This window comes from Hemitrygon akajei, chromosome 16, assembly GCF_048418815.1.
Source record: "Hemitrygon akajei chromosome 16, sHemAka1.3, whole genome shotgun sequence".
Lineage (NCBI taxonomy): Eukaryota > Metazoa > Chordata > Chondrichthyes > Myliobatiformes > Dasyatidae > Hemitrygon > Hemitrygon akajei.
Window position 1 is genome coordinate 67,903,278 of NC_133139.1, and position 16,789 is coordinate 67,920,066.

Consider the following 16,789-nt stretch of genomic DNA (forward strand, 5'->3'; position numbering starts at 1 on the left):
CTCTGCTGTCCAGAGTAGTGCACATCCATGGGAATAATATAGAAGTTATTGCTGTTGAACAGTGTGATCTTTGGAGGGTTTAAGTGTGCAGACAGGTTTTCAGTCTAACCTTACCACATCTGAAGTTGTCTTTGAAACTGTCTTCCCAAAAAGGTTGAGTGGATGTAATGTTTAATGTCTTAAAAAGCTAACAGTTTCTCTTTCATGTTCAGACAATGAGCGTAAGCAGCAAAAGCCAGCGGCATGCACAGAGAGCTTGTCTCCGAAACACGAGGAAGGGAAGGAGCCAAAGACATTCAGGTCAAAATCAGAGGAACCAAAACCTCTCCGAGTGAGACCTGTGATCTTTCCAGTCCTGAAACCTGAACCTCTCTCACTAGTGAAGTTCATAGGAAACATCTATACTCTGAAATGCAGGTAAGTGTGCCATTATCATGTATTCGGTTCATGTCGCCTCATTATAAGAAAGATGTGGAAGCTTTAGAGAGGGTGCAAGGATGGATGATACCTGGATTAGAAAGCATGTCTTATGAGGATAGTTTGAGTGAGCTAGAGCTTTTCTCTTCGGAGGGGAAGATGAGAGATTGATACCATGTGGAACAGGCCCTTCAAGCCACACCATCCAGCAACCCCCGATTTAACCCTAAACTAATTATGTGACAATTTACATTTAATGACCAATTGCTAACCAGCACCTCTTTCGACTGTGGGAAGAAACGGGAACAGCTGGAGACAACCCATGCATTCCACAGGGAGGTCATATAGACTCCTTACATTGGACGCTGGGATTGAACTCCAGCGCCCCGAGCTGTATAGGGTTGCTCTAACCACTACACTGCCATGCCATCCTATGTCAGTGATGTCTCGGCTACAACTTTAAAATGTTTGGTGGAAAATAAGGGGGAGTGACGGGGTGTCAGAGGTAAAAGTTTTTAGAGTGGCGGGTGCATGGAACGTGCTGCCGGAGGTGGCGGCAGAGGCAGGTACATTAGGGCCATTTTAGAAATTCTTAGGCACATGGATAAAGAAAAATGGGATATGTGGGAGGGAAGGGTTAGATTCATCTTGGAGTAGGCACAACATCGCGGGCCAAAGTTGCTTTCCTGTTCTATGTATTGTCAGTGGTTGCTTTTCTTCAGAAAGCTGTTCTTGGGATGTGGGTGAGGTCATTTTTTGTTGGTCTCTTAATTCCCTCAATTTAGGCTTGAACCACTGTCTCCTTGTTAAGTTTGGTCTCTATTATAGTGTTAAGTTTGAATTGGTAACCATCAGAAAGCATTTCAGGAAAGTCAATGGCTTGATGTAGACTAGTCATGGTGTTCTCACAATCTTGTTGCACTTGACTTTGGAGGGTTACTTCAGTAGAAATTGTAGATGGATCCATCACCCTCAGAAGTGCTCACGTTCCAGGAATTATCCTGTTATTCTCTCTCCATTCTCTAGGTATAGAATGTTTAGCTCCCACCCTCATACTAGGTATATTTTTCCTACTCAGCTTTGTAATGAGCAGCTGCCTCTGTGCTACAATCGTCTTCAGAATGTGCACTTTGATGTGAGACAACAGGATGGCTGTGCTCACGTCATTGTACTGTTCACTGATTCGATAGGACCTGTCTGACAGGTTAATCAATTAGGCAGATGTTACGAGTAAGTTAGAGTTGTTGTACGTCCTAGTGCTTCAGTAACATGCTGCGGAGTTAGGTACTAATACCTTTTTGTTTAATTCACAGGGTTTATTTTGACATTGACATTGGTGCACATTAACATCAAAATGGATAAAAACTGTCCTAATGATCAGTAGTTTTGAACTCCATGTTGATAAATCAATAGAGGCTGAGCTCCATTCCATCCTGTAGCCTTTGACCCAGGGCATCGACACTAAGTCTCGTTCCATATCGTACTTAAGAAAGTCAGAAGCTTTTACAAGACCCTGGTTTTTTTTTAACAAGTAGTACTGAGCTGGTATCCTTGTTGTGGTGTCTCCTAGGTGGCTGCTCTGCTGACTGGACATCACTAAACCTGCAGAGCAAAAAAAACAGCGACATGAGAAATGTGAAATAAAAACAAAGAATTTGGGAAGTACTCAAGCAGGTCTGGTGAGACTTTCATTAGGTCAAACTTTCATTGGCACTTGAAACAGGAGCACAGTAGCATGGCGGTTAGCATAACACTATTACAGCACCAGCAGCCTAGGTTGTCTGTAAGGAGTTTATACATTCTTCCAGGACTGTGTGGGTTTCCTTCAGGTACTCGTTTCCTCCCACATTCCAAAGACATACAGTTTAATAAATGGGCATGCTGTGTTGACATTGGAATACTTGCAGGTTTCCCCCAACAGATCCTCACACTGTGTTGATCGTTGATATAAATGATGCATTTTACTACATGTTTCAATGTACAGATGAACATTAAAGCTAATCTTTAGTTGTCTGGAACAGGAAGCACCAGAGAGACGTTCTGTAGTTATCAGTAAACTAATTGTTTGAAATCAAATTACCTTGCTGGCTGTGTGTCCACCCACGCCACCCTCTGCCCCTGATGCTCCTTCTCTGCCACCTGTCCCATGGTGCTCCATCCTTGCCAATCCCAACATCCTTTGCTCCTGCCAGTTTTACAAACTCACTCAGCTCCATGTTGACAAATACAGTACCATGCAAGACACTCTAGCTATATATATTTGCCAAAGACTTTTGCACAGTACTGTATATAAAAGGAAGAGAATGAATACGGCAGGGTTGAGCGGAAACCAAAGTTAAAAATGGAGTCCCTGTGAAAGGAGAGCCACAAACTAGAGAAGCAAACTGTTTCAGATTCTGGCAACCTGAAATAAAGACCAGTATTAGAAAGAATTGAAATCAGGCAGCATATGTGAAGAGAGGAAGAATTATTGTTGTAGATTGGTGACCTTTCAACAGGATTGGCCAGTTCTGATACAGATGTAAAAGGCCCATTATCTGAAATGGAGACATAAGAAACAGATGCTGCAATCTGAAGCAGCATACAAAGGAGCTGGAAGAACTGAGCAGGTCAGGCAGCATCTGTGGAGGGAAATGGGCAGTTGATGTTTCAAGTTGAGACCCATCGTCTGGGCTGATGAAGGCTTTTGGCCTGAAACGTTGCCTGTCCATTACCCACCACTTGCTGACCCACTGTAACCTCCAGTTCTTTTATGTGTTGCTCTCATCGTCTGGAATAGTTGAATTCATTGTTGAGTCCTGAGATCTGTCATATGTCCAGTCCAATGATGAATTGCTGTTGCTTAAAGCTTACTGGAAAGGCTACATTGGAACAATGTAAAAAACCAAAGGCAGACTGCGGGTGAGATGGAAAACCAACCTGTTCTGCCACATTCTTCCCCAACGTGCAAGGAGTGGCACAAATGGCATGACGCTTCACAGCACAGCGATTGGGGTTCAGTTCCCATTGCTGTCTTAATGAGTTCTATATGTTCTCATCATAACCGCATGGATTTTTTCTGAGTGCTCCGGTCTGTCCTCACATTCCAAAAGGTGTACAGGTGTTAAGTTGTGGGCACGATATGTTGGTGTTGAAAGCAAGGCAATGCTTGTGGGCTGCCCCCAGCACATCCTTGGACTATGATGGTTGTTGACACGAGCAACTTATTTTGCTTTGTTTTGATGTACATGTGACAGTTAAAGCTAATCATTTAATTTTTAACAGGTTTTGTGATGTCGAGTTCCATGGGCCCCTTTCAATTCAGGAAGAATGGGTGAGACACCTACAGCGACACATCCTGGATGTGAACTTCTCAAAGGTGGAGGCTGCTCGTGAGGAGATCTCCACATCTGCGGAGCCTGAGAAATAGGTTAAATCTGCTGCCTGTGTCGAAACCTGGGTAGATGGGGTCAGATCGACTATTGCAGTCTCTCTCCAAGGCACATGCCATTATTTTTTATGTTCTAGTTTAGTGACGTTGGAAAGGTTCTTCTTTACCTTTGAACGTTTGAGTCCCTGTGTAGTAATGAAAGTACTGCCTTACGTGAGTTTCCTTAGAGTAATTCTGCATTCACCTCATACAAGTAGAATGTTTCGAGGAACAGCATAGCCCTGATTAATTTCGTATAATCTAGAAGCAGCCATGTGTCTCAGTCCAGTTATAGAGAGCCGCAATGCGTGGGGAGGGTGAGGAAATAAATGGCACTAATGCAGCCTGGGGCAAAGGTTTAGCTTGTTGAATATTCATTTGGCTGTCCACCATCAAAATCCCAGGCAGGAAATCTTGCATTAATCCTGCCTGGGGTGGGATGAAGAGAAAGGTAATGAGGCAGAGAGGTGGCAAGAACATCTTAGTCCATTTTTTTAAATGTGCCACGTTTTAAACTGCAGCAAGTAAAGCTTAAATTTCATGTGTAGCTGGAAAAAGACAAGAAATGGACTCTGCAGGCTGCTATCTGCCTTCAGATCATTGTATTGATGCAAATACAAGTAAAGGTTTGGAAGTAGTGCTGTAGTTTGTGAAAGGTAACTTTGCTTGTCTGGTTACAGGCTGCAGGTCACCTGACCCTGCATGGTGAAGGTGCGACTAGTGAAGCAGCTGTCCAGCACTGAGTGATGGCCACTGCAGTTTCTGATCCTTGGCCCTGAGGTAGTTACTTTGCATGCTGCCAGCCTGTAGTACGAGAATGGGCAGTGGATACTTCAGCATAAACAGCAACTCCATCAGCATATGAAGGGGTGATATTTTGGAATGGATTTGATTAGAAACAGATGATGCCATTGCTGTGAATTCCTTGCACACTCCTACCATGGGTAGATCAAACCATCTGTATCCCAACTAATGGGCATGTGGCTGTAAGGATGAATAGCAGAGAGTGGGTGGGGTATCAGGATGGGGCGATGTGAGCCTAAAAGGGGAAGTTGATTCCTGAGCGTCCATGCTACTAATTTTACATTTTGGTCATAGATGTTTCAGAGTTTAGTTGCTTTTTTAATATTTAGTGATGGGGCTATTTGCTTTTAATGTGTTTAGGTCACCAAGTGGCAGTGCATTTGCGCAGAAAGATGTAGGTATACTTGATAGTTTACTGTACAGATGCCTTATTTTTCCTTTTATTGTCGGGTACTTGCTGAATGATAGTTGATTTTTAGCGAAGTGTAAAAGCAAGTCCATGAATCATCTTGTGCTCCCTTTCATGCTCAAGGGCTCCCTCACCACCTGTGTCTGACTCGATGCCAGTGGAAGCAAGGTGCAGTGGTCCTATCGGACCCGAACCCAGCCCCATCTCTGCTCACTGGCCCAATCCCATCAGGGTTACATGTTCGTTTCGTTAGTTGTGCATCCCTACTATTGGGATGATATACCCTTCACTGGTCCTTTGCAAACTGGGTAATGTATCTGTGGGGAGGAAGGGGAAGGAGTTCTCCCAAGGCTGCTTATTAGATGTTTGTTGAATTCAAATCTCTCTTTCCCCTCTCTTTCCACCAAAATCTGTCTCAGAACCACACTTCTGATCTGTAAGTGGGGCACAAACAGCTGATTCATTTTTATTGACTGTTTGAATTAAAACTTATTGTTTGTGGTCACTATCTATTTTCAGTGTTGTGATGTGGGTCTATGCATCTAATGCAGCTGGACTCTGTGACCAAAAAAAAATCTTGTTACCTGTTTGTTCCTGTAACTGTGTATTGTAACTTGGAGTGTACTGAAATATACCTTCATAACCAAAGGTGCTATGAAATTGGTTGTTGGGTATCACAGAAAAAGATTTTGTTTTTCAGAATGGACTGTGTCTCAATACATTTACAGAGCCCTACATTGAACCTGTAGAAATTCATTGTATTTAAATCCAGCTCCAATGCTCATTTGGGTAGTTTTAATGTAGTGGGTTTTTTTTTGTGTATTGGTGACAAAATATATTTTAGGAATATTTCATTTGATGTATTTTAGTATTGTGTGGAACCTTAATAATTCTCACCATCACTGCCAAACCTGTCACTGCCATTGCTGCTGCTTCACCTTGAGTTTGCTCATAAATTTGGCACTTGGTAATATGGAGGTGAGACTCTTCAGTGCATCACAGGGACCTACTCACACTTCCTGAGGTCATGATCCACAAAGGTCTGTACGTGACCGCATTATGTTCGTCTTAAATCCTGCGAGTTTGTCTGCAAATCCTGAGATCTCAGATCTCCCAGTTGCTGTGAGGCATCTCCCTCTTGCCTTTTACCCACTTCTAGAACCCTAGGAATTGACACTTGCGCTGTTGGATCTTGGTTTGTGTTTGTAACAGGTTTCGTCAATTTAAAATTTTAAAGTACTGATTTTGGTGAGTCTTTCTGAACTGGGGAGTTTTATTGCAATAGTCCAGACTTTGCCTGGAGTCTTCCTGTCTGTGGGAATGCTATTCTGAGGCAGCAAAATGGCATCTTAATATTTTGGTGGTTTGTTTTCTTAGCGGTGTGATTTTCATCGGGTTGTGTCTTTGGTTTTTGAGATTTGCCAGAGGCTTCCTTATTCTTGTGGATGGTTTGGTCATATTCAGTGGCACTGTGAAGTATGTTTATAACTGCTTAAGCTCCAAAAGGCCTAGCCATCAAACTCAATGGCATGGGAGCAGCCGGGTCCCAAGGTCTATAATCTCATGGTTTTTCAGTCATAGGAGCCCCTTTGGTCCATAGCCTCTGTGCTGAGTCAGTGAAAGTGTTATTCGATTAATCCAGCTTCTCTGCCCCTCCACCATTGAACTACTGATATCCCCCTTAAAGAACATACTTATTCTGTGATAGTCTCAGTGATCAGTCTCCTATAGGAACAAATAGCTAGTCTTTTACTTCAAAATTCAAAAGGAATCTTCTGTGTAGTTGTTAGTCTGGTTGTTGGGACTGAAACATTTCCATCTATTATTTCTAGAGGTGAGCCCCACGACTATATTGGTAAAAATGAGGTGGAGCAAGCAACCAGTGACTTTCAGTGTGGTTGCTTGTTGCCTTCTAGGAATGTAAAAAGAATTTTAATATTTTGGGAGTACAAATGTTGTTTACAGTTTCTTAGGGCTGTGACATAGATGATTCTCTGGTGGCGGTTGATGTATTGGTATTTTGCTGTGTTTTATTGATGCAGTACTAACTTTATTAAAGTGCTTTTTTTAATTCCTGTATCCTGACCTGCTATTGCATGTGCTGTTGAATATTACTGATTCTCAACTCTTTGTATTTTAACCCAGTCCATTTTTTAAAAAAGTATTACCTCAATAAAAATGAATTTGAATTTTGTGCAGCTTGTAGCTTCACAGTTTTAATTTCCCTTTTGTGAATACCCTAGAATGTTGAGGATGTGGAGTGAAGCCATCATTGTGTATCATCAGTTTTACTGTCTTATCCATCTGCTGACAGAAACAGTGTGTGTATTCTGTCTTTGCAGTTTAAATATCCTTGCAGATGAGTGGTATTATGGTTTTATTTCATTCCATCTTTTTGACTCCTACATCACATATAGCAGGAATATGATTGCAAGTCGCACTAAGTACTAGGCACAGAAGATTCTGTTATACACGCTATGGAGCCCAGTGAGGTACTCTGCCTTGGGTTTTGCAAATACAGTGGATTTCAGTTAACTGGGACGCGTCAGGATCAGTGCATTTTGGCCCAATTAAGTGCCTGCCCCAGTTTCATAGAAATAGTTAAAAGGTATTAAAAAAAAGACAAACTACTGTTTAACTGAGGAACAATTTATGTATTTAAATAAAATGCAGAACAAATTAGAACACTACTAATACCTCTACTATAAGACTATGTATTAATTCCTAATAGTTAATGATGAAGGAATTCAACTGCTGTGTTCAGTTTACTGTAAATAAAATCAGCGCAGACACTTAGTGCAGATAATGGACTGCCTTTGTACAATGCTTTAGACATTTTTGTACCCCAAATCTTCATTTTCATTATAACATTTCAGATGATTGTTTAATACATTTGCAATTCCTAATTTGTTTAAGTAGTGAAATTGTTTTATTTTCACTCCCGGCCATTTCTGGTATCTCGAAGCCCGAATGCTTGGAATTGTGGTGAGCAAAACATTTCCAAATTGTCTTACTGCCAACTTTCAGTGACAAAAATTACTGTTTTTTGAGCACTAACACATGTAACTGATGCTATTTAAAATCTGATCTGCAGTGTAGTGTCTAATGGTCATACAAGTTCACGCGACTGACTAGTTAGAAACTGTTCGGCAAGTCTGTCCCAAAAAGTGGCATAGTATCCCAAATAAACAAGGGGAATCCCAGGTATTTTCTCAATTTAGTCATTTTTCTTTGAGTTGTCCCAAATAAACAGCCGACTGATTAACCGGAATCCACTGTGCTTCTGAATTTATAATAGGTATTCTTATTGAGTAATTTTTATTAAATTTTATGAAACCACTCAGAAAAGATAATTTTAAAATTAAAACAAGAATTTTAGCATTTAATCTTTCAGTAATAAGTTCAACAGCAATGTATATTTTGTCTTAATCACACGGATTGAAGCCCAGTTTTAGGTGATATTTAGTATTGATTTAAAGGTGGGGATGAGGTACATGGTGTTTGGCTGCGAGGCAGTTGACAACCAAATGTAGAGCTATGTAGATTGGAAATATCATGATCAGCTCAATGTTTTGTACCCTTTCAAAATGTGAATGGCCTAACTCAAAATTTACTTATGGAACTGTTGTTCTGTAAAACTGTTCCACTTAAAATGCACCAAGGACAGTCACATGCACAAAGTGTGAAATACAGAGTAGGAATCCGGACATGTACCCAACAATCCAGCAGTGCATTTTGGTAGTCTGGGTGAACAGTCTGTAATCTGACAGTAGTTCTGATTAGTGTTCGAATCAGAGTTTATCATGATTTTTGATAAGCTTGGTAAATCATATGCCATGTCCCAGATCACTGCTTCAGCTGCCCTAGTGGGTAAATCACGGATTCTTATAGGCTGTAAATTACTAGGATTGGAAAAATCTCGTTTATTTCCTAATCCCTACTGAATGTGTAGACCTTGCTCAGAATACATCTTTGGGCTTTGACATATAGCAGCTGACCTACTTTAGAGAAGTAAACCACCTAGGCTTCTTGCTTGTGATCACATTTGTATGATGACACATTTTGACATTGATGTATCCTGTGTCTCACCAACTTACTGACAAATCTTGCTGGTTGAGATGGATAGAGATACTGTGTTAGAACCTTCCCCCCGCCCCCCCCCCCCCCAGACGTTTGTATAATATAGGTTATTGTCTCTTCCATTTCTTCTGTTGAGTTATGTAGTTATGAGCAAGAGATGTATAGATTCATTGGACATTACTTGTTTTCCCTCATCTTGACCATAATTAAGACATCTTCCGCACTGAAAATATGGCTCGGACACTTTATCCTATAATAAATGAATATTATTTGGATCTTTCAGTTGTCCACAAGAAATGTCCAAATGCACAACTGTGACTCTTCGAACAACAGTTTGTTTGAGCATTGTTCTTGCTGTACAGAAACCAAGTTTGGCTCCTTTCTTTCTGCTCCCTTCCAGTTTTTCCAGTACCCTTGCTGCTTTGATAATTTCAGATTCTTAGCAGAGACTACTAATGTGGCCAAAAAGGACTGCTTAAGATCAGTGGAAAATCAGCGGTGGACTGGGCTGTATAGATGTCATTTTGGCAATCCTTACAAAAGAATTGCAGCTTTTGGAGCTGAGTTTTTCTCCCAGTTGATCTGCATGGTAACCCAGCATTGGCATATTCATCTTGAGAACAGTGCAATAAAATTCATATGGGATATGAGATCAGGACTGGTATGTCAAACTCCGTAGCAAACCAGTTCCCACCATTGAAATAGCTGCTTGTTTAGGGTGTATAGTTGGGTGTGTTATGGTAAACTTAGCCAAGATGATTAACCTGCAACTTGCTGTGCAGCTTTTTACTATGGAAATTGCAGCACAAATGAACGGTTTTTGTACAATGGTTATACATTTTCAGATCTTGGAATAATGTTTATTTTAAAAAAACTAATTAACAACTTAGCATGCTGGGTATTATTTGTAAGAGTAGTTTCCAATATTGGTCCCCAAAATATCTGGATTCAAAGAACAACTTTTCACTCGCAGCTGGGGACACTAAGAAAAAGAGCTGTATGAAATTGTAATATGAGCCATCATGTTCTGCCTGGCTTGCAGCATCAAAAGATAACCCGAGTGAACAGAAATTGCTTTCTCAACTCTTGAAAGCCTGAGGTTAGGAAAACACTGAGGAACTGGTGAGAGGTGGGTTAGGGAAGGTAGGGATAAATGCATTAACTGTGACTTGGTTCTCTTTCTGTATTTCCTTTCATGGGGGGGGGGGGGGGGATATTTTGGAAGAAGGTAACAAGTGTTGGAGATCCGGAAAAATCCTGGAAGTACACGCTGTAAGAGTTCTCTTACAGATGCTGTCTGGCCAGTGTCTTTCCATTATTTTGTACAGTTCAACTCTTAATTCATATCAATGTAATGCATCCTGTGGTTAATTTAAATATTTATTTTTCTTGGTTAGAGATTCTGGTTTTAAAGCTTTTCTGGAGGTGTGATGATACTCAGTCCATTCCTCTATTGATTTTTCCTCACCCTTTCCCCACCCACAGTACTATTAACAAGCTGTCATTCTGCTTTTGTATAGATGTATTTTGTAGGTTTAAGAAGTCACTTTTACACTTGGAATTTTAATTCATGTCTTAACGTGTTTCACTGATGCCAGCTCCAGGATGACAAAGAATTGGAGATTTTTTTTATTTGGCCAGGATCCACTACAGAAACGTTAATATAGATGTCACACATTAACCTGATGTTCATGTTGAGATTGTAAGACATCAGCTGCAGTATTTGACCTAGTTTGTACTGAGATGTGGTGAATAAAATATTAATGAGTAGTTAGGCTCGTTAGGAAGATGTATGGGGCATAACCCTAAAGTAAATGAAGCAGTTAGAAAACATGCTCCATGTAATACGTGGCATAGTATTTCAAGATGTTCCTGTAATATTAATGGTAGGTATAATGTTTTTGCCTGTTAAACATGTTGGGCTGTAGGATTGTTCCCCTTGCTTTTGGTAGCTAACATTCCTAACAGATACCTAACTTGAGATCCAGGGAGGTAAAAGCTTTTTTAAAGTGGGAAGACATCAAACTTCAGCCACTTTCAAGCACAGAAACTTCCATTCTTCAAAGTGAAATATGCTATACAGTAGACAGGACTTGCATTAGCATTCACAGCTGAGTTTTCATTCAGTATTACCCTGCATTTCTTACCGGTATTTGGTAGCCACTATTTAAACTGGGCAATAGATTAAACAGAAAACTCAGTGTATAAATAATCCTGCAGAGCACAATCTCAACTGGCATTTTCTCTTTATACCCAATGAGGACCAGTAGAGATTAATAAATCTAAGAATAAAAACTGTTGTTCATGGTTTTAAAGCACTATCCAAAACCATGGTTCAATAGCTACAGTGAAGAATTTGTGCTCAGGTTTGACACATTTTTTTAAAATGTAGTCTTTAGTCTCTACTGCTGCTTATTCCTTTCCTGCACTGTTCAGGTTCTGTTGCTGGGGTCAGTGGAACACATTTGTAATTAGGTAGACACTGCATTTTATAATTTTTTTTAAATATGTAAACTTGATTGCGCACACAGCTGTATAGGGCTGTATTTACTGATTTGTAATTGAGTCATTTATAAATTTAGTATATGGTAAAGCTTCCAAGGAAGATGTGTACAACACATCTTAACTCAACTTTCCACACTAACTTGTGTTCTTAAACTGTTGAAGGTTAAATAAACCAAACTGGAAGCTGGTGCCTCAGAGCTATAAACTGTTACTGCTGTACGTTACTGAAGGTTGTGTATCATTTACTCCAAATAAACAAAATGTATGAAAATTAAAACTGTTTATATATTGGTAAATTTAATATGTTCACACCTGTGCACAGTATCCTAAGGGAAAATTTGCAAAGAAGTACTTTTTATTGGCAGTTTAAATTACTGTGCACAACACAGGTTAACTTCAACTAAAATAAAACCACCATCTTCATTCAAAACAACAGGGCAAGCCATGCTGCAGTCTCTAACCTTACCCCTGAAGAATTAGCAACTGCTTTCCTAATGGTTCCAGTTTACTGCAAGTGAAGATTGAAAAACATTAAACTAAAGATATTTAAAGTAATTTAGTGTTTAAATTTCAAATAAGTAATATGCTTAAAGTCTTTTAGAGATTCCTTGCTGCCCTGAAAGGAGATGCTGTAATTTTTTTTGCCATAGTAATTTTGCCTGCATACAAGGCTGAATTGGTGACCTTCTGACGCAAAGCTATGATCACATTTATCCTCGTGATAGAACTTCCATTGCACTCCTAAATGGCTTTCACTTTTCCATGTTACCAATGCGCCTCTTAATTCTCAGGTACAATTGGACACTTCTTAATTCCCACTAGATATTCCTCAAAATCAATGAGCCAAGTCTTTGTTTGATACAAGTATTCCTGCATTATCATTACCACAAGATACTCTCAAAACATTGAAATGACAATTGCAAATGGAGGGACAAGATAAACAGGTTTATCTTGGCTGTCAAGGGCAATATTCCCAGTAAAATCTCACTCATGCAATGGTCCAATAGATACCATTATCAATTAGGACAAGGTGATATTTAAGAACCAAGACACTGAGGATGCATTGGAAGTTTTAATTGACAGTTCTACAAACATATACAGTTCTGTATAAAATTGAAAACAAAGTACATTTAAATAGCCTAAATAAAGCTACAGCATAGAAAAGCAAAGGGAAGGTGAGGGGGAGAAGAAATGGATCTACTTTCTGCAAATTACGCAATGCTAAACTACACATTCCTATTGAGCTATGCCATCTCTGGTTTTGATTTAAATTTATTCAATACTGAAGTGTACTTGAATCACCTAGCACTACAGTCCATTGGTAAATAGATCTGCATTTGGTTTGAAAACAGAAGGTGCAAATGCAATAAAGTCAAGTCAGGCTTATCAGACTCACCAGGAAAGTTTACTGTTTTCATGTTGAATATCATTTGAACTTCACAGGGAAGTCCACACTCTGCAGGAATGCAGTATAGTCCCAAAGCAGTCCAGATGAATTTCACAATAATCATATTTGCATTTACAGATCTAAAACAAAGCAACATGCTCAAAGTGCTCATTTACCACCCTTCATGCGGAAGCTAATTAATACAACAAAATAATCCAGTTACCCAAATTCTGCTGCATATTTACAACTCATCTGTACACAAACCAAATGAGAAATTTTTAAACCAGCATCTTAGCTATGCAACTGTTCTAATGGACCAAATGGAAATAATTCTTAGTTGCGTAGCTTGTAATCAAGACAGCCAGATCTTACAAATTACAGATCACTTAAGCTTGGATTACTGCAAACAAATTTCATGCCAGTCCTCAAAGAAAAGTTAGGGTCAATTGAATACCATATTAAATACATTACATAAACCAAGTTTATTTTTAAAAAATCACATCAGATGTGACAGAAAACTAGACTTTGTATCAGCTGTGTGGGATGAAACTGCAATACAGCAAGTGAACACAAATCTACTGGCAAGTTAAAAACACAAATTCTTAAACTAGTATAAACCTCAATAGCTGGTATGGGATAGAATTGTATCTGCATGTCTGCAGAAATCAACCTAAAATTTATTCCAATTGCTCCTCTTCTCCCTTCAACATCTCATCTTCTTCTTCAGCTGTCAATTCCTCCTCCTTCTCTTCTGCACCACCGTCTGCTTCTCCCACTGTGTCTTCCTCTGCCTGTACAGTCTCTCCCTCAACCCCTTCCACTGCCTCAGCCTCTCCCCTGGTGCCTTCCATTTCTGTCTGCCATCCAGCCCCTTCCCCGCCCGTTTCACCCGTCTCCACCTTATCAATGCCTAGTGCTGATTCCTCCCCCAAACCCCAATCCAGAGCTCCCTCCCCAGCCCCTTCCACTCCTTCAGACTCCTCTCCCACCATCTCCCCAACATTTTCATCACAGGGATCTTCCATATCCTCCTTTATTCTAACTGCATCATCCTCTGCCTCTTCATTTTCCCCTTCTTTGCCCTCAACATCCATGGAAGGATCTTTCAAGGTATCGCATTCAGCAGATTCATCAGCAGCATCTTCCTCATCTTTGTCTGGGTCATCAGTGAAGGGGTTCTCACCCTGCAAAAGGAGAATGTTTAATTAGAATAGCATTTCCCCAAAAATATCATTCCCCACGGAATCAAAATAGCCATATATTCAATACTCCAGTGAGACCAGATCACAAAATCCCAAACCCCAAAACGTACACACTTCCACTTATTAAAAACACTGACCAATTTCAAAAAAATATATAGATTAAACTCAGTCATCAGATTCCCCTAATAAACACAACTATCCAATCATAAACAAAAAGTGGAATTTACTCAAGACTTCCTTTGCATTCCTTATTCTTTCGGTCAAGTTTAAACAAACCAAACAAACTTAAGATCCTGATAGAAGTATAAAACCCAAAACAGAACACGGGGTAAAGGGCCTATACTGTTCAAAATGTTAAGCCTAATGAACTTAAGTAAACCTACTCTTCAAGAGTCCATAAATTCTATTTTATAGACTTTCACTTTTCAACCCATATTTCTGGCACCAATTGGCTGTCAATACCTATGAAGACTTGTGTGTTCAAACTGAAATGGAACTGATGATACCAAATCAAACACACCCCCAGTTGTAAAGCAAAAAGATCTTAAAGTTTGCTGCAGAAATGGGACCAGATTTATGGAACAATGGCACCAGGAAGGAGAGAGCTGTTCCACTGGGATCAACTTCATCTCAATCATGCTGGGACCACTGTCCTGGCAAATCCAATGCTTAATAAATAAAGAAATGAAAAAGCAATGGCACAGAATAGGAATCAGTAAAATAACAAGTGTGGAAGAAAAACTACAAATAAAATTATGCAGCAGAGAGCAGATACAGAGTTGGTAAAGTAAAATCAAAATTCACTATTCTTTATCTGATGCAAGTAGCATTTTCAGTAAGTTAGATGAGTTGACATAGAAAGTAATGTACAAGCACCATTTAATAGTTGTAATGGAGATGTGATGGCAGGTGACCTAGAATGGGTGCTCATTGTTCCAAATCTCACAATGATCTAGGATAGAACACGGCTGTTGTTCTGATACCTTAATTAAGTGTTGAGTTGTGATGAGAAGTAGTATATAGTAATTTCAACTCATTTGGGTTGAAATCATGAATAGCATGGGTAGGGATGGATTCCCAATAACTCAGCCGAACATAAATGGAGAAATACCCAGGGCATGTATGATCTATACAGTATTACTTAGCAAACCAAACTGGCAATAGTCCATAGAAGAATTTGCAGAATTTGTCAGGGATCACCTTTCAGAACTACACATACTAAAACCCAACAGCAACAGGCTGATTTAGGTCATGAGTAATAAAGAAAGATTAATGAAAGATCTTGTGGTTAAAACTGCCCTAGGAGATGGGAACCATAATACGATGGATTCCAGATTTAGTTTAAGATCAAACACCATATGACCAAAGCCACAGAGTTAAATAAGGCAGTTATAAAAGCATGAAGGTGGAGCTGTCCAAAGTGGTTTGGGAAAAGAATCAAGTCAATTGATCAATAGCGGCAGATGTTCAATACATGATTCCTAACATTCAGTTTATCCCAAAGAGAGGGGTTCCAGGGAAAACAGGCACAATCTGTGGTTAAATAGGAAGTCAAGAATAATGTCAAATTAGACAAAGTGGCAATGGACTTAAGTAGATCACAGGTCTGGGAAGTTTTTAAGGATTCAGCAGTTTCTAAGAGATGAAGCTTGCATAATTTTAAGAGAAAGCTTACATGTAACATTAAAACAAACTAAGACTTTCTATGGATATACAGACAGGAAGCTGGCAGCTACAGTAAGTGTGGTATCTCTAAAGAATAAGAAACACAGAAAGGCAGATATATGAGAAAACCTGTAGATGCTGGAAATCCAAGCAACACACACAAAAGGCTGAGGAATAGATTTTAAAGGTGGGGGAGGGGAGAGAGAAACACAAGGTGATGGGTGAAACCCGAAGGGGGAGGGATGGAGTTAAGAGCTTGGAGGTTGATAGGTAAAAGAGTCAGAAAGCCGTGGAAGAAAGAGGGGAGGAACACCAGAGGGACCTTTTAAATCTACTCCTCAGCATTTTTTTCCAAGTCCTGCCGAAGGATTTCAGCCTGAAATGTCAACAATACTTTTTTCTATAGTCAATGCCTAGCCTGCTGAGTTCCTCCAGCATTTTGTGGATTTTTTTTGCAGGTCTTCACCTTTAAGACAGTACAATTATCCCTATGATAATACACGCTAGTATCAAGTAACAGTAAAGCTCCCAATCACATTTAGAGCCCAGGGTTTTAAAAGAAGTGGCTACAAAGCCAGTGGACACATTTTTTCGAAGTTTTCCAAACCCGATAAATTCTAAGAGGACACCAAAGGATTGGAAAACAACCGATTTGACTCCCTTGTTCAAAAAAGACAAAACACAGGGCACTGTGGGTCAGTGAGTTTAACATCTATTGCCGGTAAATGCCAGAGTCAATAATCAAAGAAGCAGCTATTAATTTAGTAAAGTTGAATATAACCAAACCTAGTCAACATGGTTTTCTGAAAGCTAAATTACATTTGTGACAAATCTGAACAAATTACTGATGTAACGGGGAGATTTAACCTGGATATATAGTGTATTTAAATTTCAAAAGACTTTTGACAAAA

General features: G+C 39.7%; 2 protein-coding genes across 3 annotated transcripts in view; one reads left to right on the plus strand and one right to left on the minus strand.

Annotated features, from left to right (window-relative positions):
- The window catches only part of LOC140740139 (uncharacterized), a 155,826-nt gene extending 143,925 nt beyond the window's left edge, over window positions 1-11,901 (plus strand). Inside the window, exons 13-14 of the mRNA XM_073069075.1 lie at window positions 213-417; window positions 3,682-11,901. Coding sequence (XP_072925176.1) covers window positions 213-417; window positions 3,682-3,826 — 350 coding nt within the window. The 3' untranslated portion in view covers window positions 3,827-11,901. The remainder of the gene's footprint in view (window positions 1-212; window positions 418-3,681) is intronic.
- Window positions 11,902-13,474: 1,573 nt separating this feature from the next.
- Window positions 13,475-16,789, minus strand: part of LOC140740140 (A-kinase anchor protein 8-like) — a 42,923-nt gene continuing 39,608 nt past the window's right edge. For both annotated transcript variants that reach the window (XM_073069076.1, XM_073069077.1), the window contains exon 13: window positions 13,475-14,195. In XM_073069076.1, coding sequence (XP_072925177.1) covers window positions 13,689-14,195 — 507 coding nt within the window. In that variant the 3' untranslated portion in view covers window positions 13,475-13,688. The remainder of the gene's footprint in view (window positions 14,196-16,789) is intronic.